Raw genomic sequence first — 23,071 nt, forward strand, 5'->3', positions numbered from 1 at the left:
ACAAAATATCTGAAATCAGAGCTCGCCTGGAAAAGCTAGTCACTGCATTGATAAGTACTAATTTGACTTTTTCCTATGGGGCTTGGAGACAGGAATAAGAGATTACAGAGTATAGGACTTCGGGGTTCGCTACGGTAAAAACTACAGGAAAGTCCTATGAGAAATTACTTGCTGGAAGAGTTAATCCCGTTCCAGTAACAACCCCGAGTCTTCCCCAGACCTGCCCATCATCAGGCTGGCGGATGGGAGCAACCGCTGTGAAGGTCGCATCGAGGTGTACCACAACGGCACGTGGGGGACCGTGTGTGATGACCTCTGGAGCATCAGCGCAGCCCGCGTTGTGTGCCGGCAGCTGGACTGCGGGGAGGGCGTCAGAGCCCTGGGGAACGGCCACTTTGGGGAAGGTGTGGGGAGCATCCTCCTGGACGACGTGCAGTGCCGGGGCAATGAGACCACACTAGGCCAGTGCCGGCACCTGGGTTTGTCCATCCACAACTGTGGCCACCATGAGGACGCCGGGGTCATCTGCTCAGGTACTCACTCCTGACTCTCTCCTGACGCTGCTGGAGCCACAGCTGTTGGGGTGGGAGAGAGGGACCTGGAAGTGAATGTGAAGAAGCTCGGGTCCCCTCGGCGTCCTCCAAACACACACTTAGGGTCTGTTCTCAACATTGGTTTGGGGAGGCCTCTGGGCCATTCTTGGCCTCTCTTAACCTGCTGACCTACCCAGTGCTTGAAGCTACATTCACCAGTTCACTTTAGAGCCCCTGGTCTCTGCCCTCTTCAAGGACTTGCCAGATTCGCTGTTATTCACCCACTGGGGTCATTGCTTTTTCTAGTCTATGTCTTATGTTTTGAGCCTTAAAGCTGACTTTGTAGTACCACTTTGGGGAGTTCTGTGAGCAAAACCCAGTCCCTCTCACCTGTACCCCTTGTGAAAGCATCAACACTATTTGTTTTTGGTCTCAGGGGCTTGAGATGGTCTCCTTTTCTATTTTTTTTAATTCAGCCCACACATATATTATCTTAGGCTGCCAAACAAGTAGAATTCCAAAAGCCAATTGGATGAAATGAAAATACCCACTGCTTTAGAGCAAAGACAAGAATAATAGGATTCAGTGGACGCATCCATTTATTTTACAAATATTTGTTGGGCACGTTGCCGGAGCCAGGCAAAACTCTACATGAACACGTGGTGGTGAGGGAAGCAGACAACAACCTGCCCTTGTCGGGCGTCTGTTCCAGTGCAAGGGTTCAGGATCACTTCCGTGTTTCAACCCCGATAGGTCATTAACGACAGTAAATGAACATTGACTCAGGGGTCCTAACATGTTTAATTATGTTAAGGGGCCACTGTCTTTTCATATTCAGATCTTGGCCCTGTGTTTTCAACGAGTGAGTTCAGTGAAAATGAGCAAATTCATGTTAAGAACCTGAGGTCAGAATTAGGAAGGGTCTTACTACTTTGCAGCCCTAGGAAATATTCGCTCTTCACAACATCGGAGAAACAGCCTTTCTGACCCACGTGGGGAGGTTCTACTGTCCTCGCAGCCAACGGATGGTTCTCACCTCGACCTTCCTGCAGCCCACCTCCACTTCAGTCTCACCAAGAGGCCTTTCTCGTCTTCAGTTTCACATTTCAGAAGCCGTTTTTGTATCTAATTTCAGTCTATCCGAGGCATAAATGTTTTTGGGAAAAAGATGTCTTCTAAATGTTCTGTCTGTGGGTGGGATCTTTGTTCGGATTTTACCTTATTGTGTTCTGTTTTTGTTTTACAGTTTCAGCATCAGCCACAGAAATGACCACTTCACCTGGTAATTTTCTTTTCTTGCTTGCCGTATGTACCTCATAGATGGCTAGATGGCCTCACATACCGTTAGGGTTAAGGTTTATGCATCACCAGAAACTAAATATCAAGCTCCTATCACACTGCCATAAGGTGCTCACATATTCACCGAATGCTTAGTAAACTGGGCAGACGGTGCTTATGTACCTTTCATAGGTATGTAGGACGCCGTATGCCTGGTTTGTTCCCTTGGCTCTTGGTATAACTGCAGGTCTCTGAGGTCAAGTTATAGTGAATTGAGCCTCTTCAGATTCACACACTGGGAATTCAGTGAGTTCATTTTTAAAAAAATTTTTTTATGTTTATTCATTTTTGAAAGACAGCGAGAGACAGAGCACAAGCAGAGGTGGGGTGGAGAGAGAGCCTGAAGCAGGCTCCAGGCTCCGAGCTGTCAGCACAGAGCCCAACGCGGGGCTCAAACCCACGAACCATGAGATCATGACCTGAGCCGAAGTCGGATGCTCAACCGACTGAGCCACCCAGGCGCCCCACATTTTTTAACAGCACGGGACTTCAGGCATCGTGGGTACAGCTATCCCTGCGATCTGCATTTTCAGAAAATAACAGAGAGCCACAACTCTCATATGTTTCAGAATGTCGTACACCAATCCAGTCATATGCAAATTTAAAAAATAATTTCCATGGCTAAATAAGTTGAGGAAATGCCATATCCCTCTCTTGAAGATTCCTAGTCTGTTAGCCCACTAAAGTCTCTGACAAGTCCTGTAGTTAAAGATCTTTTGTAAAAGTTGGCTTGATCCAGTGTTTCTCAACTTTCTTTGACCACTGAAACCTTATGAGTAGAAATGCAGCATCACAGAATTTGGAGCCCAAGAATCTGGCCCTCTGTTCTGGCTCTAGCCTTAACCAATTGGGTGACAGTGGGCCAGCCCCCTTATCTCCCAGGGCTTCCGTTTCTTCTTCTGTAGAACAGGAGGAGGAAGCTTGTCCCGGGGATTGGGTGGCAGACACTGGTGGAGGCACATAGTGACAGGAGCTTGGTCGTCACGCTCCGAAGGAATGTGTGTGTTACCATCTGCTGAGTCTGGGCTGGCTCTCTAGTTTAAGCAACACATGTGTCTTTTTGTAAACTTCCCTGTTGGGGACTTTGGGGATCATTCTACGGCTTGCGCTGGTCAAGATAGGCTAAGGAAGTTCAAGAAATACCATCTCAAAACAAACCAATTCACTCAAGTTTTCTTTGATGATAAACAGTCACGAAAGTAGCTCATGGTCTGTATCTCCTAAATCTCAGAGTCCTCTGCCAGGCTTGGTAGAAACTGACCTCGAAGAAAAGCAGACAATGAAATCAACTTCTCTCTTTGTTGGATCTGTGAGAATCAGCTGTGAGGTCTCTCGGGAAGGGTCAAGTTCAATATGGCACCATCTCAGTATAGCATTTTTTTTTCAAGATTTGGAAGAAACCTTAGAGACTGTTCAGAGCTGAAATCACAAACAAGCAGGCTGTGGGCCAGTTCTGACCCAGGGAGGGGTTTTGATTCAGACAACAGAGTTTTGCTTATGCAATGTTTAGTTTTCTTTTAATACCACCTTTTAAAAATGGGCAATTTCATATAAAAGTCCAAGTTCAAGCTTTTATGAAAAACCCAGAGGAGAGGAAGTGCTAGCATGAATTTTGGCAAGGCATCAATTGTCCAGAGTTGAGCAGGAAAGGGACCCCTTTACGGGGGCAACGCTGTCTGGTTTCTTCGTGGCCTGTGCCAATTATTTCTGGGCCTAGAGGTCATCTCCAGTTTAGTTGCTTGGTGCCTCTAGAACTTCAATATGTGTATAAATCACCTAGAGATCTTTTAAAATGCAGACTCTGATTCGGTAGTTCTGGGGTGGGTCCTGAGGGTCTGTGTTTCAAACAAGATGATGCAGATGCTACTGGTCTGTGTATTAGCCCTTCAAAGTCATGTGCTTGGTTATACAAAGAGCAGCAACTAGAAGCCAGGTCTCTTGAGTCCCAGACCTAAGTACCACCTTCCTCGTTATTTATTCCCCTTAACTTAGTACACAAGTAATAGGGAAATCAAATAGGACAGAGCATGATCAAATATGAGCACGGCTGGGGCATAATTTGTAAACAGGGTGACTTTTTAAAATTATTTACCAATGAACTTGATTGACAAGGATGATATCTAATTAAAACATCCTTAAATTGTGCTTGTTTTGACAGTTCCTACCTCCGTTTCAGCCACCGATTCGGCCCTTGGAACTGGTAACAAGTTTTCTGCTGATTTGTCCTGTCACTGCCTTTAGGGAATATCGCTGTGTCGACATTCTACTTAGATAGGACACTTTTAGTGTTTTGCAGTGGTCACTTGGCTGAATTAACCCCTTGGAAAATCGACTAGAATCCAGAAATAGACAAAAAGGGCCTCCACACAGCCAAGTTTAGGTCCCAACATTCAAGCTCAAGTAAAGTGTTTGAGTACACATGGGGGTGTCCACTAAACCTGTTGTTCTTACTACACACACACACACACACACACACACACACACACACACAACTGACTATCTGGTCTCCCCACTGTGTATTATAAGAAAAAACAAACTGGGGAGGGGACCGGGATGGGGAGGGAGAAGAGATGATTATAGACCAGCCACAGCGGCAATTGCAGGAAATGCCAACAGACAGTCTGACGGCCAGAGAAGTGTTCAGAAACCCATTAAATGTCACTAGACTTGCTCAATGTCCCAATACGGAGCGCAAATGCCCACTAACCTCAGCATCCTTTGACACACCTCTGTATGACAAGCCTGAACAACAGTGGTTTCTTCCTCATGAGCCTGAATCATGCAGGTTAGAATATGACAAATGTCTTCTGTTTAGAAGGACAGGACAGGGAACTGTGCTTCATTTCAGTAAAGTTTTCCTTTATAACAGCTCACGTGTTTTACTTTGGGTGCATCAACTTTTATTCAGGAGGTTGGGAAATGACTAGCCCCCAAACTTGAGTTGTACCAACAACAAAACCAGGGCCTTTCCTGGTTTCCTATGAGATCATAGGAAAGGCGGAACTGTGCACAATCGGAAAACGCATAAAATCTTTCCGTTGGCTGGCTTTCCTGTTTGTGTTCCATATTTAGGCGCAATTCCTACTTCAGCAGAAGCGACGTCTTCACCTGTAATGCCCTCTGCCCCCTGCAAATGTAGGCAGATGGGGCAGCAAGACTGCCTGGGCCACGTCACCAGGGCCAATGCCAGGACACCTTGGTGGGGGAGTGAGGGAGGCGTAAGGTGGTCACTGTCTTTGAGCAGCGTGCTCAGTGTGGGCCAGACCCTGTGCCAGGCATGAGGTGGTGGTGCCTCTTGGGGAGACAGAGAGGGGACCTCTCTGGCCAGGTGAGATCACCTGTCACAGGTTCTCAGAGCATCACATATTTCTCCTTCATAGCGCTTGTCACAGCAGCAATTTTACCGAGCAGGAGTCCCATCTAGTTTTCTTTATTGTTTCTCTCCAGCACCTAGCACAGTGCCTGCCAGAGCATAGGTGGATGAATCAAAATTTGTTGATTAAATAAACGAAGTCCATGATCGCTATGCTCCAGGGACAGAGAGAAGGAAACAGGTTAACTGTAAAACAATTATTTTTGCCATTTGGCAGGTTTTGACCAACTGCCTTTTCTTCTTTCCAGGATCTTTTAGTATTACTGTAACCACCTTAACAGGAATGCTAATGTTATTTTGGGTCCTATCCACCTTACTAGCTATAAATAATCTTATGTGATTTTCCAGGGAGCTCACTACACAACTGTGTATGTCCTGATCAAATTATCTTATTCTTTGGAGTTTTTTTTTTTTAATTTTAATGTTCATTTATTTTTGAGAGAGAGAAACAGAGCACGAGCATGGGGAGGGGCAAAGAGAGAGGGAGACACAGAACCCGAAGCAGGCTCCAGGCTCTGAGCTGTCAGCACAGAGCCTGATGCGGGGCTTGAACTCACAGACCACGAGATCATGACCTAAGCTGAAGTCAGATGCTTAACTGACTGAGCCGCCCAGGCATCCCTCATTCTTTAGTTTTTAAGTACGTTTATATTGACCTGACTCACATAGGCCACCTCTATATTCCCTGATGGTGAATGAATTCTGGGCAGCCCAGCTAACTGCATGGACCAACGGATAGATTAGTTCAGCCAATTCAGCCAAACTCCAAAATAAGTCATGCACTGGACTGACTGGCGGTCTAATGTCAACTGTCCATGGCGAGAGTTTCTCCTGGAGACCAACCGCAAAGTGGGTATTGCAAGAATGGTGGGGAGTTCAGCCATGGCTTTGACTGATCCCCCTTAGACTAATTCATCCAACATTCAGGGAGGGTAAACTTGTGTCAGGCTCTGTGCCAAGGTCCTAAGGGATAGAGAGTTGACCAAGGTAACAAGTAACACCCCCTTGTGCAATAGATCTTGAGTGATGCTGGTTGCAATTATCTGAGGAGCTCCTGGTGTGACTTTGGGTTTAACAATTTTACATATAGAGTGTTAAAGGTTTATTTGTGGGGGGCACAATAAAGAGGGTGCTCTCCCCTACTCTAGGTGCTAAAGCAATTAAATAAAACACCAGAGTTAACACCAAAAATGGCCTTTTTTACTGAGGGCAACTCTTAATACAAGAGGCAAATGGACTTAGACTGAAGTCTAGGTCTTGGGACAGCCCCCCTGGAGAAAGTTCCGGTCTATAGAGGTCCCCCTTTCCTGTGTCACTACCTTCCAACCATTTGAGGAGAGGACGGAGGACCGGGCAAAGAAAGCCCTCCATTTGAAGAACCTTTGTTAGATTAGCCCTTATCGGGAGAAATTTGGACCAATGGTTGTTGTCCCCTGAGCAGGTAACGTCCACCTTCTCCAAGGGGAGGAGTAAAGGGTGGGCCAAAGGAATGGAGATCCAATGAGTAGAAGGGGGCCTAGAGGCAATGGCGGATCTAGAAATGCCCTGCCATTGCCTCTGTCTGAAAAGCAGGAAGACAAGTCAGGCCAGTCATACTGATTACAACAGCCTCCTTTATGTGTGCTGTGTCTTGGGAACACATATGCCTGATACGGCTGTCATATTGTTTGTTATTTTTGTTGACTTGCAGCTTCAGTCACAACCACCGTGACCTCCACACCAGGTAAAACACTGTCTCCTGCCCCACTAAGTGCCTCTTCTTGGGGTTCCGTTCATTGGACTAGGTTGTTCCATGGAAATTTAGGACACTGGTTTTAGGTTTCTTCTCTTTTTCTACAGATACCTCTTCAACCTCAGTGGAAGTGACCTCTCCACCTGGTAAAGTCTCTCTCGTTGTGCTATTTAAATTAACAAGACCAGCTTCTGACTTGCCTTGTTCTGTTTAGAAAACGACCTCACGTCATGACCACTTTGACCAAAAGTAAACTGAATGAAAAGACACACTGAAGTGTCCTTTTTCTCCCGGTTTCAAGTGTCCTATTCTCTCTGTCCATATACAGATATATCTTCAGCCTCCACAGAAGTGGACCCGCCCTCTGGTAATGTTTTCTGCCTGTCACATTTCTTAAGTTAAATGTGACCAACTCTCCTTCTTTCTGTTGGACAAATGAACCTGTGTACTGAATATTTTGCCCGTGGCATAAGCCCCCAAGTCCCAGCTTCGTGTTCGGTTCATACATCCGTAGACACAGAGTGGTCCCTACACTGGGGAACGCCCTCTCATTGTCGCCCTGGCCCATGGGAGGCGAGGGCGGGGGCTCCACACTCCACTTGCTCGGTGGTGTGTGTTGTGTTACAGGTGAGGCTTTGACCCACCCGGCACACGCAAATGCGAGACAACTGGACTGTGATCGTGTTGGCTCTCCCCGTACACAATTACACTTTCTACCACACTGTTGTTCCAACCAAAACATTCTATTTTCTTTTCACTCTTCTTTGGTTGCAGACACAAGTCCCACTCGGGAAGAGGAGACCTCTTCACCAGGTACGCTCTCTGCTCTTTGCGGCAGCCCTAGTGAATGACTTCCTGAGAAACCCCAGCCCAGCAGGACTTACACACCCAGAGGAGACACTTCCTGTTTTTCCCAGGAGAGGTCAGGGGAGATGGGGGGATGGGGGTGGTAGGGAAGCTCCAGACCGCTACCCCAAAAGTGGCTCTGATTCCGAACACGGTGAAGGCAGATGTGAGGACGGGATGACTAGGATAAAAGGGCGTCAAGGGTCAACCCTGGAGGATACCTTAGAGATGACCCACGGCAGCAAACCTCAAATGTTGACGTGCACGTGAGTGGCCTGAAGAACTTGTTAAAACGCAGATTCGGATTCAGTGGCTCCAGGGTGGAGTCTGGATTCTGCATTTCTCAGGGGCTCCCAGACGATGCTGCCGATGCTGCCGGTCGGTCAGTGACTGCCCTTGAGGAGTAAAATGCTAAACCACTACTCTCGCTTTGGAGGAAAAGGAGGCCCTGAGAAGGAGGACACTTGCTACTGTCCTAGCTCAGGCAGCCATAACTGAATACCACAGACTGTGCGGCTTAAACAGCAAAGACTTACTTCCCACAGTTCTAGAAGTCCTAGATCAAGGTGCCGGCAGGGTTGGCGTCTGGTGAGGGTCTTCCCTTGGGTTGAAGATGGCTACCTTCTCGCTGTGCGCTCACAGGGCCTTCCCTTCCCCATTGTGTGCTCCCTGAGGGGGAGAGAGACAGAGAGAGAGGGAGAGAATGGGAGCTCTGATGTGTCTTCTTATAAGGATGCTAATCCTATCAGATCAGGGCCTCCCCTTATGACCTCACTTAACCTTGACTACTTCCGCAGTGGCCCCATCTCCAAATACAGCTACACTGGGGGTTAGGGCTTTGACATGTGAATTTTGAGGGGACATAACTGAGTCCACAGCAGTCACTGAGCAAGCTGGGGATCCCAGCTCCCAGCCAAGGTCCTTTCTGCTCCCAGTCTTTGCCGACGAATCTGCCTGTGTGACTCCATTCGATCCGTCTGACTCTGACCTCTTGAGTAGCAAGGCCTATCGCTTTCTTTTGTTCTATTTCCTTTCTTTTCCAGTCCTGGTTACTTTGAAGGCATAATGGTGCAAAAGGCAGTGAAGCCAAGCTTAGGACTTCCCTCTCGCTTCCACTTAGGGAGAGTTCTCCCTCCCTCACTTCCTCCTTTCCCTGCCCTCATCATGACCTCACTTTTGGCAGAAGAGTCCTTCACTCATACTTCTCACTGACTCTTGACCTCACATGAGATGAGTTTTTCTTTGCAGACCCGGTTTCACGGGAACTGGGCTGCTTTTCATGCAGATTAATTGGCATCACACATCTTTACAAAAGCGTGACAGCACAATCACTTCCTGCCCCTGGGAGTGTGAGGGCAGATGTGGTAACCATCAGACCATTCGCTTCCTTCCCCCTCATCCCCCTTCACCCCAGAGCAGGCAGAGTGAATGCGACTCCCACATTTCATGCTCCCGGAAGGCAGAGTGCTGCGGAAAGGGTTATGCTTCGGGGCCTCCCAGGTCAGAACTGAGGATGCCCCGGTCATGTCATACAAGCCCTCTGGGTCTCAACTTCCTCATCTCTGACACACTGATGATACTTCCCTGGAGCAGCTGCTGTAGGGATTTGAGGTGTGAATTATACAACACATCCTGGAAGCTCTAAATGGGATTTATTCATCTGTCCTGCAAATTGCCAACCGCTCATATATCATTTCACTCCCGGATGTGTGAGTCCACAAGATAAATAAGCAGGTGGATTGTATTATATACAGCTTGTGGATCAGGCTTATTTTCATAAGCTTGCAGTCCACTGCATAAAATTTCAACGACATCCAATCTTAATGCTTTCTTTTCACCGGAAAAAAATCTCTCTTTTTTGTTTCGGCAGCCATACATCTGATTTCAACAAAAGCGACATCATCACCTGGTAAAGCTCATATGCCTGTTGCTAGATTAACTCTTCGTCTCATAATTATTTATACAACCATATTCTATCATAAAATCCATTGTTACTTTTCCTACCTTGTTTCCCTCTGTATATTTTCATATGGAATTACACCTCTCAAATATTATTTTTCTGGTTTTTTAATATTTTTTTAAGTTTATTTATTTTTGTGAGAGAGAGAGAGTGAGAGGAGCAGGGGCAGAGAGAGAGGGGGACAGAGCATCTGAAGCGGGCCCCACATTGACAGCGGAGAGCCCGATGTGAATGAACCATGGGGTTCAAAATCATGAACTGTGGGATCATAACCTGAGCCACTTAACTGACTGAGCCACCCAGGAGCCCTGATCTTTCTCTTATCAAAAAACATTTCTGAGAAATCTGATGGGTTTTCTCCATTTCATTTTCAGCCCCTATAAACATTTTTCCTACAAAATCTAATACTTTTATATTTTTCCTATAAAAATTTAGTATATTTATAAGGCTTCTTTTGTGACCATTCAGCAAATTATTTTCCTTTTGGAGAATAAGCACCACTTGTTACGTTTTGATAAAAAAAATAAAACTTGGTGGATGGTATTTCTGCACCTAAACCTAAGCAGAAACTCAAACAAAACTATTAGTCTCTGAACCTCCAGAAAATGTGTGGGTCTTTTTCAGCTTTGGATATAAATATGTGACTTTGAGGATATGTGTTTTTTTTAAGCTCAGGTTTTCTTTTTTTACAGTTACAATTTCAACTGGTGAAGACATGATCCCTTTGCCTGGTAATTTTTGCTTGTTCCTAAGCACTTAAATTATCAAATCATTATCAGTACTGTTAGGATCGTAATTCTTTTTTTTTTTTTTGCAAAGTTCCTGCTCCTTACAGAAACCTTTTATGAGTCATAGACATATATGTGTATGTAAACGTGTATGTAAATATATACGCATATGTAAGTATATATGCAAATGTCTATGTCTATGTCTATGTCTACACATACCTTTGTGCGGCAGGAGCCCCAAATTCACCTCCTGAGGCCTGACCCAAAAGATACTTGCCTTTATTCCTAGTTCAGCCAAGCATGGTTATCTTGCTCCAGTATCGCAGCAACCAATTGCATAAGGAGAGAGCAACTATCCTAGACTAGGCCACTGCAGTCACAGAGAAACCACAGCCAGTGGTATTTATTAGCATTCACTAAGCATCTTCTATGGGCCAAACAGAGCAGGAAGTTGGAAAACAGTTGCTAGCAACCCCTCTTATATGAAGACAAATCATTTTACACACATCTATGGGTATGGAACCACTGACACTCTAGATTTTTAAAATTACTTTTACTTCTTTAAGTCACCTTTTTGGACCTATAATGATACACAGTAAGTTGCAAACATCTATGAGGTTTTTCTAACGTATACAACTATGTAACCACCACCACCACCACCACCACCACCGGAATCAATATCTAGAACATTCCCATCACCCCCAAAAGTTCCTTCATGTCCCTTTGCAGCAAATCCCCCAGGCGACCAACCACTGGTCTCCTTTCTGCCACTGTAGGTCAGATTTGTTTTTCTAGAATCGCATATCAATGGGATCAAATAATACGTGCTCTTCGGCGTCTGCTTTCTTTTGCTTAACAAATTGTTTTTGAGATTTGTCTATATGGTTCCTTACATTGGCATTTCGTTCCTTTTTATTGCTTAGTAATATTCCACTGTGTGGGTAGTCAGCAATTTATTCATTCCCCTCTCCCGCTGGTGGACATGTGTGGATGGTGGAGAATTCTGCTACGCACAAATCTTCCGACGCACATCTGTTTCCTTTATCTTCAGCAAACACCTGCGAGTGGAACAGCCAGGCCACACAATACACTTTGTGCAGTTCAAGGGTTCGCTTTTATTCATCCAGAGTAAAAGGAATTTCACTGGACAGATGTTGTTTGCTAAGCCACAGCAGTGCCTCAATAATTTTACTCCAAAGATTTGAGGGGTTTGCCATTTTGTTTTCTTTGGGGTCTTGGTACTTTTGTGTGACGATTACATTCTCACGTGTCTGGGCAACTAGGCTGACAATATCCGCCATTGTCTGCGGCCTTCAGTTAATTCAGGTTTGACTTTTCTATGAGAGAGTGCAGGGGGTGGGGGGACGGGAAGGAGGGAGCGAGAGACAGAAGGCAGCACCGCCTGGCGTGGTGAAGCTCCCCGCAGTGTCATCTCTTCCACTGCAAATGACATGCACGGAGCAACGGAGGGCAGCTGTCACACCTGTCACCCCCGCGACCCCCTGTTTCGCTCTCTCTCTCTCCTCCCGCAGACCCTCCCCTGCGCCTGGCGGGCGGGCGCAGCCGCTGCGAGGGCCGGGTCGAGGTCCGCCACCAGGGCGTGTGGGGCACGGTGTGCGACGACCACTGGGACATCAGGGACGCCCGCGTCGTGTGTCGCCTGCTGCGCTGCGGCCCCGCGCTCGCCGCCCCGGGGCGCGGCCGCTTCGGCCCGGGCTCGGGGCCCATCCTGCTGGACGACGTGCGCTGCGCGGGCACCGAGGACACGCTAGGCCGCTGCGGCCACTCGGGCTGGACGCGCCACAACTGTCGCCACCGGGAGGACGCGGGCGTGGTCTGCGCAGGTGCCGCAGCGCGTCGGCGATCGGGGCTGTCCCCGGGGCTCCGTCCCTCTTCCTCCGCCTGCGTTCCTAAGGCCAAGGCCCCGGCTGCTGGGATAGCAAGGGCGCATGTGAGGGCACAGTCGTAGGTGGACACCCTTCTTCACCCTGACCTGGCCGTCGGAAGTCAGAATGTCGGCCGGCATGTCCCTCTCACCCAAGATTTGGCCCCTGCCTTTCCTGTAGTACTTTTTATTACCACCCGATACCCCTCTTGGCATTCTGGCCTCCATAGCTGGACCCTGTTTGGGGTGGAGTAGTAGTTTCTTATATTTGTCCTACATTTACCCGGGGAAATCTCAGAGAGTTACGGAATTCTCAGATTTGGTGAACAAGTCTGAGCCCCCTTTGTCTGTTCCATCCTTAAGTTTTTTAACAGGCAAACCAAAGAATCACTCTATTGCTCTTATCTTTATGTGGGAGTTACTCTTGTTTTGCACAGAAATGGATCACAAATAGAAAAACTATCAGAGTCCCCCTGAGACTAACAGTCCTGCAGAGAGCCATAGAGTATGAGTCCCCTGGGGTCTTGGGATCCTATCTTCCAGACCCTCACTTTCATTGTGTCTGCTCACAGTTCCAGCCATGCCTCCTGCTGTCGGCGGACCCACTGGCAAGGGTAATTCGCTTTCCATTCTTGGATCATACACCAGGGTTGATTGGGTACAGCTACCGAAGGATCAAAGGTCTGGGGCCAAAAGTATCAGAAGGGGTTGAGTGAATCTGGCCAGCCGTGCTTCCTGGCCAGGACCCTAGCCACAGGTGACTGTCCCGCCTTGCTTCTGTGCTGGGGAGGCCTTCGATGGCTATGAACTGCCTACTTCCCGGCCTGAGATTCCGAGCATGTCCTGTGCATGGGAAGGGACACCAGCCCGAATTCACTCATGTGATGGTGTTTATAATCTGCAAAGCCCTGTATTTACTATTCTCTTGGTGTTGATGACACCCGTACTCTCAACGCTTCTTCACGCACACCGGGATCCCTCCCTCCTGCTCCATCGGGAGGTTCTGGGCCCTCTCCCTTCCCATTGCTTGGAGTACTCTCAAGCCATGGTGCTCCAGCTTCCGTAGCTCAACAGAATGAGCCCATTTCCCGGCACTGCATGTTCTACTGCTGCCTATACCCTCCTCCTCCATATTGCACGGCTGACGTTTGCTTCTCACCAGGCCTGGCTGCCTCTGCTGTACCCAAAGACAGCGGTAAGCCCTCCCCTCTAAACTGCGGGAAGGCGGAACTAAGACAGCAGTTGTCCCGGGAGAGAGAACGGGTTTTGAGGGGGCACCAGCTTCTGTCTCCACCGAGATCTCTCACATGTCTATCTACTCGCCGGGCTTCAGGAAGCTGGGGAAGAAGCCTCTTAACACCTATGCTCCCTCCCTCTTTGCTCCCACGCCCTTGCCTCAAATAGATGTACATTCAGCCTCGGGTGTCCTCAACACGGGAAAGGGGCCGTTCTCTAAATCTATAGACGAGGCTCTGACTCTCGGCGCGTGGGACGTGTGCTGTGTGTATAAGACTCCCATGATATGGTGTGACTTTTTGGAAAAGAGAGGATATAAATAAAATCAGCGGAAGTCAAGTCAAGGGTGGGGGGTGATGGGAGCTGAGGCAGCCCCCGGGCGCAAAGTACGATTATCCATGCTTTATAAAGTAAGCATGCACCCATGTCCCAGACCGACGCGCCCAGTGTACCAAATCGTCTTTGTGAGCTTCTCCCCATGCTCCTCCTCCTGCAGCCTGGCTCTCCTGCTTGCCTCACCTCTTCCAAGTCACCATTGACCGAGGTTATCTCCGGAGGCTGGGCTACTCCTCCTGGGACATCCACTTAAATGATGAGCTGTGTCGTCCCCACGTCACAGGGCGCTATCTGATCTTCAACATTCCCTATGGTCACTGTGGCACCGTCAGACAGGTAAGAAACTGATGGGGTGGTGGTACCCTTCTGTGGACGGAGGCCAAGGAGAGAGATTTGGAAAGTTCAACCACCTGTTAAAAACCTGGCAGGGCCAGAAGAAAGGCATGGCCATGATTTTGTTTCTGATTTCAGTGAGACCTGGAGCACTCACTAATTTGTCTGAAATTTTCCTTCTTTTTGGGAATTTAGAGTACGTACTGAATTTGGAATACACAGTAATAAGTGCTGAGTGCTGATGGACTGATGGGTGGGTAAATAGACAGATGGATGAATGGATAGATGGATGGATGATGGGTGCTGTTCTTTTAGCTCCAAAGCTGAGCATTTTCCACAACTTGCTTCTTTATTCACCGTTAGTGCACACCTACTATGTGCACGCTATGGCGCTGGGCATGGGAGAGGACAAATGATCTGACAGCTGCGTTCTAACCAGACAGCTAGCTGTATTCCCCAATCAAGAAAGCATAGACATTTGGATATAATGAAATGTGTATGTCTGTCTCATTTTCCTTAACCACCAGCTTATTTCACGAGACAATGTCACTGAAGTTAAGGAAACAAGCGAAGAGTGTGTAACTACAAAATCGCACTTTTCTCAGCATACCTAACAATGTACCATCAATGTACCACGTTACACAGCATGGTCTCCATGCTATTCCTCTCTTCCTTTGTATCAGTATTTAGACACACAGAACAGCAAACATTTGGCATTGTTGGAGGTTTGATTCATTCAATAGCCTGCATGACGCCAAGTGACCGCTTCACTCCATACTTCACATTTTGTCTAGTTGGTTGTGCAGACCCATGGTCGTCCTTATCCTTTTTGCTCTGAACCTTCTAGTTTTTACCTCAGAGGTTTCTGCCCCAGGGGCCGTGCCAGAAGCCCCCCAGTGTCTGCGCGGCAGGCACCCCGGAAGCTTCTAGGCCATCAGGGAGAACCCTGGCAGTGTCCTCTGTGGCCCCGGCTAGCCTAGCTCCTACAGCACTGGGGCCAGAGGACACCGCAGGTCAGGAACCACTTGGGGTGATGGCCAGTCCCAGACCACCCACGGCGAAAACACTGCCACAGGAAGGTCCTGTGTGTGACTGCAGAGTCAGGGAATAAGCAAACCTTCTAGGTGCTGAGGACACAGCGGCCAACGAGACGGGGGCCGGGCTCCACAGCTCTCACATTCGAGAAGGAGGCACTGCACAAACGCACATATGAGAATCATTTCACAGACCTTAAGATGGCAAAACAAGGAAGAGAATAGGAGATGATGTGGGGTGAAAGGAAGGCCACTTCGAATAGGGTGGCCAAGGAGCCGAGGCCTGAATAAGCCGGAATAAGACGGAGCCAGGTAAAGGAACAGGGGGCGTGCTCCGTGCAGGGGGGCTAGTGATGAGGCCCCCTGGGCAGCAGCAAACTTGGAGGGCTTGAGGAAGAGACTCGAGCAGTCAGCACCGGGAAGCCCAAGGTCAGGTTGGAAGGGGCAGGACCATGCAGTAATGGAGTTTAGCTTTTCCTCTAAGCTGTGCATGTGCATCAGGTCAAGGGACAAGGGAGACGCTGTTTCTTTGGGGCACAAAGAAAAAAATGTCTATTTTTATGGATAAAGTGTGCAGAACGTGAAGAGTGTCTTTGTTGTATTAAAATGTCATAATGGAGGCTGGGAAGGGGCAGGGGGATCAGTAGGAAAGGAAAGGTCTAAAAAGGTGGGGGGCACCTGGGTGGCTCAGTCGGTTGAGCGTCTGACTTTGGCTCAGGTCACCATCTCACGGTTTGTGAGTTCGAGCCCCACGTAGGGCTCTGTGCTGACAGCTCAGAGCCTGGAGCCTACCTCGGATTCTGTGACTCCCTCTCTCTCTGCCCCTCCCTCACTCACGCTCTGTCTCTTAAAAAACGAATAAACGTTAAAAAAAAATTTTTTTTTAAATAAATAAATAGAAAGGCAGACCTGGTCTGAGCTGACAGGGCGGTCCTTGGAGGGTTCCCAGGCGGACGTCAAGGATCTGAGTCACACACGCAGAGGCTTCCTGCAATCCACGTCGCTGGGCGGGCTGAGTCTCTGGACGGCACATAGTGCTGTGGGGAGGAGGCTGCCGGAGGCGACGGCACCTCACACAGTAGTCTTCAGCACCCCCTTAGCCCTTCGAGTCCTGCTGGATTTGAAGGACAAGGCTGAGACTCAAGGCGAGCAGGGCCAGGTCCCCAGCTCATAGGGAGCCAGAACCCCTCTGGGGCCAAGAGAAGAGAGGGGCTGGAAGAGAGGAGAAAAGCACAGTGGGCTATGGTCCGTGCCTGGCTGAGAATACCCAGGCTGAGGTGGGGGCACGTGTGCAGGAATTGGGTGGAGAGAGCGCCGGGCAGCCAGCGTGGACCCCCTGCCCTGCCTCATACCAGCACAGCCCCGCCCTCACAAGAGGGAAGAAGGGAGGGCAGGCTCACACACCGGGGCTCCTTGCGTGCTCCCTGAAGTGCTATGTCACTCCACCGTGGCACTAGGTACCACAGGAGGCAGCCCCGAGGCCCCCTGCCTCCAGCTCGCCGGCCGACTGGCACCCAGCAGGTGTGTGGAGAGGCCTCTGCCGGTGTAGGAAGGTGCTTGTCAGGGAGCCAGGAGCACTGGCCAGAACCTCCCCTCTCATCCTCCCAGGAAAGTCTTGGCTCCCTCAGCTACTCCAACTCCATCAGAAGCCGAACACGGGGCCACCCTGGCCGAGTCATCGTGCGGCACAAGGTGCCTCAGCTGAAGTTCACCTGCAGGGCGGATGGCCCATCTGCAGTTGACATCAGTCCTGGGGCTGACGTCCCAAGGGAGAGCGTCGGCTATGATGTGTCCATATCCTTCCTCGAGTCTCCCATCAGCCTGGGGCCACACTATGCCAGCCAGAGAAAAGCGGTCTTCCTCCAGGTCACACTCCAGAGCCCCGACCCCAGCCTGAGGCTCTTTGTGGATACCTGTGTGGCTTCTCCAGATCCCCGTGATTTTACGACTGTCAAGTACGATTTGATCCGGCACGGGTAAGGAACATAGAAGGCCTTCTAGGGTTGACTGTTATATTCAGGTGGCATTCCTGTGGCTTCTCTGGTAGATCTAAGTCGTAACATGGTGCAAGACAGTCCTCGTTATGCCCCAGAGGTAGAGTCGGGCCCCTACTGTCCCTCTGATCTCAGCTGGAGACAAATAGTTATAAGAAGCCTGGACAACGTCCCTTGAATCCCCAAAGAGTCTTGGGCAAAGGCCCTGCTGTCCTGGACTCTGCTGTCCCATCTCACCCTTTCATACCTGTGCCTCCCTTCCCTCTGTGTTTTATGACTTTGTTACACTCCCTATTTGTGGTTCAGGCTCTCAGGCATCTGATCTACCCTGATGGGCTGGCACGTCTTCTCAGCCTAAACTCTTACAGTGGTGAGATTCACTATGGCTGTTTTGATTAAGCAACAAATTGCCAAGTTAGAACTTGGGTATGTTGTTTGCCTTCATAGCTCCCTTGCCCCCTAACAGGAGCAAACACTTAGAGATGGGCCATTGGTGACCGGTGCAAGACAACAAAACCCTATCACTTACTGGTGGCAGCTTCAAAGTGGTGACAGCCACATGGGACGCATCATCGTGGTACCTGTTTCCAAAAGACAGGGGGAGGGGCAAGACGTAGCACTGTGCACGGGTGGCGTGACCTATAGCATGGGAGGTGCACAGGTGTGGCATTGAACCGCACTGGGTCTCGGAGTGAGAAAGCTCCTCCCTTTCCATTCTCTTTACAAATAGACCAAGGAGAGAGACACAGTTTGGTGCCAGAATTTTAACAGCTGACATTCTCCCAATTCTGCTTGTTTAGGTTTAAGATGCTCTTCTGTTTCTAATTTCCTAAGGTGGATTCTACATCTTTCTTCATTTCCAACACGTGCATTTGATTTATTTGATTTTGGTGAATTGTATATTCATTTTCACTTAGTTCGAAATATTCTTTACATTTCTCTGGAGACTTTTTCTTTTACCTCCGGGTTACTTTGAAGTGTGTTGTTTGATTTCCAAATAGGAGTTCTCCAGCAACCTTTCTGTTTTTGATTTCTAGTTCCGTTCCATTGTGACCTGAAGATACATTTTGTGTGATTTCTTTTCTTTAAATTTGCTAAGGTGTGGGTTATGGTCCAGAATGTGGTCTATCTCGGTGAATATTCCATGCAGGCTTGAGAAGAGTTGTGTTCTGCTGGTGTTGGATGTAGTGGTCTGGAGATGGCTGTTAGTCTAGCTGATTGATGGTGCTTTTTAGGTCACCTAAATCCTTCCTGATTTTCTGCCTGTTGGTTCTGTCAATTACAGACAGAGGGCTGTTAGAGTGTCCAGCCATCACCGTGGATTTGTAGATTTCTCTTTGCAGTTCTGTTAGTTTTTGTCTCACGCATTTTGATGCTCCGTTGCTACATGTATACTCAGTAAGGGTTGTTGTGTCTTTTTGGAGGGCTGGTCTCTTTATCATTATGCAGTATTCCTCTTCATCTCTGATCATTGTCCTGGCTCTGAACTCTGTTTGGTTTCAAATTAATATAGCTACTCCAGCTTTCTTTTGGTTAGTATTAGCATGCTAAATCTTTCTCCATTCCTTTGCTTTCAATTTTTCTATGTCTTTATCTTTAAGATGGGTGTCATAGACAGTTATTAGTTGGAACTTGGGGTTTTTTGTTATTGTTGCTTTTGTTTTATCTGCTCTGGCAGTCTGCATCTTTAAATGGTCATACTTAGAACACTCACATTTAAAGTGATTACTGATATAGTTGGATGAAAATCTACCATCTTGGTAACTATTTTCTATTTGGTGCATTTATTCTCTGTTTCTACCCCTATTCTCCTTTTGCTGTCTTCTCTGGTTTCAGTGGAGCATTTTATATTACTCCATTTTATCTCCTCTCTTGATGTATCATTTATACTTCTTTCCTTAACTTTTTCCATGGTTGTACTAGGGTTTACAAAACACATTCTAATTCTGGAAAGAGACCAAATGTCCATTGACTGATAAATGGATAAAGAAGATTCATCAAAAGGAATGAAATCCTGCCATTTGCAATGACAAGGACAGAGCTAGAGGGTATAAGGCTAAGTGAAATAAGTCAGTCAAAGACAAATGCCATATGATTTCACTCACATGTGGAATCTAAGAAATGAAACAGATGAACATACGATGGACGGGGGACAGAGAGGTAAACCATAAAACAGACTCTTAATGATAGAGAACAAACTGAAAGTTGATGGAGGGAGGTGGGCGGGGGATGGGCTAGATGGGTGGTAGCGATTAAGGAGGGCACTTGTGATGAGCACTGAAACTGATATTACACTGTATGTAACTAACTGGGATTTAAATAAAAACTTGAAACTACAAAAACCCCACATTTTAAAATACTCGAAATTCACCTGCAAATAAGACAACCACCACCTTTAACCTCCCCTTTGGGCAAAATAGAGCAGAGCTTCAGAAGGCAACAGCTCTAGCTGGAATTTAATTACCTTGTTTGGTTTTTGTTGTATTTCTTTCACAGTTACCTGTCAGGAACAGTGGTTTTTCTACTCACAATAGTATTTTAAGTTTCTTCATAAAAGAAAGAGTGGGTAGTGGGAAGAGGTGTGTTTGGACTTCATATGTCTGAGTCTAAGCCTGATTATTTGAGTTGGGGTGCATTCACACCATCCTTTAAGTTAATCCTTGTGGCTGGGGGTGGTTTCTTCTATCAGGTGCATCAAAGACAAAAGCTATGTCAACCTCCACTCCCACCAGAAGAACACGGCCCAGTTCAAGTTCAACGCCTTCAACTTTCTCAGCAGCTATGATGTGGTGTATCTGCAGTGTGAGGTCACCGTGTGCAAAGTGGGGGACCATTCCTCCCGCTGCTCCCAGGGCTGTGCAGAGCGGAGTAAGAGGGATGTGGGCCCCACAGAGCGGACTGAGCATTTCCAAGTGGTGGGGCCACTGGAAGTCCACAGAGGGACGGGTTGGAACAAGACCCTTGTTTGATTTCTCCACTTTTCACATGATTCTGTTATTAGAAAGCAAAGTCTATTTCCCTTCCGCAATGTAATAAGTTTGAGAAATCAGAAGTTGTCCACACAGCGACAGGTGAAACTGCTAAAGAAGTTCTCTCTGAAGTTTGTTGCTAAATAAACTTTCTCTGATTACTAAACTTCCAGGCAGTCCCTCTCTTTGCCAGCCGGAGATGCTGTGTTTTCTAATTCTTCACTACCAAGCACGTGATCATTGTCTTAACTGCACAAAATGTTATCAAGAACAGAGTTCTCTCTCTCTGTATCAAATTGCCAATTTAAGGTATTTTTTTTAATTGACTCCTTAATGTTCAGATGCTGGTAGGTGGATCTTTTTGTTTCTGTCCCTTGAGTGATGTGAGAATTTCTTTTCAGAGCTCACTAAGAGTCTTAGGAAAAATAAACTAAGTGTCAGGAAATCACTAACCCTAATAACTGATCAGTTGAATCAAACAGGTCATTTGCTCATTTACTTGTTATCACTTACTCAAAACCAGCTCATTTTGCCCATTTCAAAGGGAACAAATTGCACCTCAGCTTTGTTGGGTTTGGGCGACAGCTTTGACATTGACAGCAAATGGGAGTCTGAGACCCAATCACACGAACCACCCGTGACTGCTTGCTGAGCTACCACGCGCTCAGTCCGTGTCCCAGATCCTGAAAGCTTTATAGGAAAGCTAAAAAGTACACAGGAAATCTGAAGAGTACAGAAAGAAAGGCTTGTATATCCCACACCCTCCTGAGAAAGGAGGGCAGCACCCACTTTATCCAAGCTCTCTTTGTATCATCACAGAAAGAGGTCTGCACTAGGCTCAGTCTTCAAAGAGACAGTTTTGGACGTGGCCATTGTTTTTTTCTTTGCTTGTCAAGAAATATTCAACAGCAATGTTTGAAATATGAGTCCTTAAGGCCAAGAGATTTTTCCTTTCATTGTCATTAAATAGCAGTATGAGATGGGATGAATATGGCCAAGTCCCCCGGGGAGGAGGGCAGGGTTTGGGGGAGCCTGGGAGCTAACCCTGAAGTCCCAAGAGATGAAAATCTGACGAGTGACCCAAGGGCGGACATTGCCTCCAAAGGGGAACATCTCAGTTTCATTTCAAACGTGCCCTTCATCGACAACCATCTTGCTAAAAATAGGTTACTGACGTTTACTTTGATGATGTTCCCTGCTTATACCTAGTAGAAGTTGATGAAACATAATTACTGGTCAGTCTGGTGAAGACTGTATCTTTAAATCAGAAGTTAATCATTTGTCACCCAGTGGCTTCATCTTCAGTCGCATGATTTTAGCATCGGGCATCGATTTCACCCAAGGGCTTCAGATGAATTAAGGAGTTTTCCAGGTAAGCTGTGAGCTGCTGGAGTTTCTACTTTCCAAAGCTTATCTGCCCAGTAACTGCAGCTATCCAAATGTGTTGAGGAAGTGAGAGGCTAACAGCTTCCAAACTCAGCATCTTAGGACTTTTAACAGGTGCCTAACGTGAAAAGTATCGACATTGAAAGGACTGAACTTTTCAGAATAAATAAATAAGGGGCCAGTGAACTTCCCAGCCAGGCTCTCTGGCTGTGGCTCAGCTAACAGAAGCCAGGAAGTGGCCCTTTCCACAACTATTCCAGGTGATTCTTAGGGACGCTGAAGTGTAAAAGCCATGGCCACTGCTAAGCATCCTGTGCTTTCTGGATCAAAATGCACTTCACAGAAAACTGCAACCCAGAAACACCAATGGGTACAGACAAAAAGGCCCCAAGAGAAGTCTGCTGTCTCCAGCCAAAGGACGGGTAAAGGAGCAGCCAGGCAAGACAAAACTTTTACACAATAGCCACCTGGCTCCACGCACCATGGGTAAAACTGTGGCCCTACCACCAGCCTAGCCAATGAAGGTGAAGCGGGGAGCCTAGACTTTCACCTGCCCTCAGGATCCTTACATCTCCCCTCCCCTGCGCAGGGTGGTGTTACCTGTGGGCAGTAACCAGAGCCTCCCCAACACCCCCCAGGTCAGGCAGAGACCAGGTGGGGAGCCTAGACTTCCAACCCCACCCTTTAACACCACTCTGGGTAGAGCCAGGACCTCAACCCTCATCCAGAGGTAACAAGGCAACTCCACCTTCCGGGGGGAGGGGGGGGCAGCAAGGTCACATGGACAGCCTGGGTTCCACCCCGCTCAGTGGTAATGAGGTGACCCTCCCCATCTTGTTTGCACGTGCTGATATTCCATTGCCCAATTTGCTCTTAGCCTTGCTGACATACCTTGTTAGGCACGTGTCTTGAATACAGCATAATGGAGTCAGAATTTAGCGCTGTGAGACATTCTGAAAATCCTCTTTTAGGAAGTGAGTCTAGTGACCGCTCTGGTGTGACACCCACATCTCCCTCAGATGGGATCACTCATTCCTCAAGCTGCCGGGAGTGTTGGTGGCTGATGGCTCTCGGCCCCACTGCTCTGCAGGAATTCCCTCGGCTCAAGGCAGCTGCCTCAGCCCCATTCGTTGGCTTCAACCACGAGTGGTCAAGGGAGGCATGTAATGGCCGGAGCACCAAGCCTCGGCCTGGGGCCTCTCTGAAGAGCCGGCCCAGCCCAGGATTCCTGGGGGGGTTGACGGGGCTTTCTGCTGCGACCGCTTCTCCGCTCACCAACTCCCCTGCCGGGTTCTCCTTCCCTCACCCCTTTCAGGGCTTGATCGCAAGCACACTCCCCAGGAATCCTTCTGTGCGCAATACTCTCTATCAGAAGTGGTTTCCCGGGA

General features: G+C 48.0%; 2 protein-coding genes across 2 annotated transcripts in view; both read left to right on the plus strand.

Moving 5' to 3' along the window:
• The window catches only part of LOC106969406 (deleted in malignant brain tumors 1 protein-like), a 28,669-nt gene extending 13,505 nt beyond the window's left edge, over positions 1-15,164 (plus strand). The window contains exons 10-20 of the mRNA XM_053207123.1: positions 185-533; positions 1,780-1,815; positions 4,030-4,104; positions 4,944-5,070; positions 6,935-6,967; positions 7,084-7,122; positions 7,458-7,789; positions 9,693-9,731; positions 10,475-10,513; positions 12,043-12,354; positions 12,968-15,164. Of these exons, the coding sequence (XP_053063098.1) occupies positions 185-533; positions 1,780-1,815; positions 4,030-4,104; positions 4,944-5,070; positions 6,935-6,967; positions 7,084-7,122; positions 7,458-7,789; positions 9,693-9,731; positions 10,475-10,513; positions 12,043-12,354; positions 12,968-13,107 (1,521 nt within the window). The 3' untranslated portion in view covers positions 13,108-15,164. The remainder of the gene's footprint in view (positions 1-184; positions 534-1,779; positions 1,816-4,029; positions 4,105-4,943; positions 5,071-6,934; positions 6,968-7,083; positions 7,123-7,457; positions 7,790-9,692; positions 9,732-10,474; positions 10,514-12,042; positions 12,355-12,967) is intronic.
• Positions 15,165-16,623: 1,459 nt separating this feature from the next.
• On the plus strand, positions 16,624-20,665 carry LOC128312679 (deleted in malignant brain tumors 1 protein). Its single transcript, XM_053207548.1, has 2 exons — positions 16,624-17,310; positions 20,018-20,665. Exons 1-2 carry the CDS (start codon positions 16,769-16,771, stop codon positions 20,295-20,297), a joined length of 822 nt encoding a protein of 273 aa, XP_053063523.1. The 5' UTR covers positions 16,624-16,768; the 3' UTR covers positions 20,298-20,665.
• Positions 20,666-23,071: the final 2,406 nt, after the last annotated feature.

This window comes from Acinonyx jubatus, chromosome D2, assembly GCF_027475565.1.
Source record: "Acinonyx jubatus isolate Ajub_Pintada_27869175 chromosome D2, VMU_Ajub_asm_v1.0, whole genome shotgun sequence".
NCBI lineage: Eukaryota > Metazoa > Chordata > Mammalia > Carnivora > Felidae > Acinonyx > Acinonyx jubatus.

Coding starts and splice junctions, on each gene's coding strand:
- LOC128312679 (XM_053207548.1), top strand. CDS start 16,769: ATGTCACTCCACCGTGGCACTAGGTACCACAGGAGGCAGCCCCGAGGC. Junction 17,311..20,017: donor TACGATTTGATCCGGCACGG/GTAAGGAACATA, acceptor TTCTTCTATCAG/GTGCATCAAAGACAAAAGCT.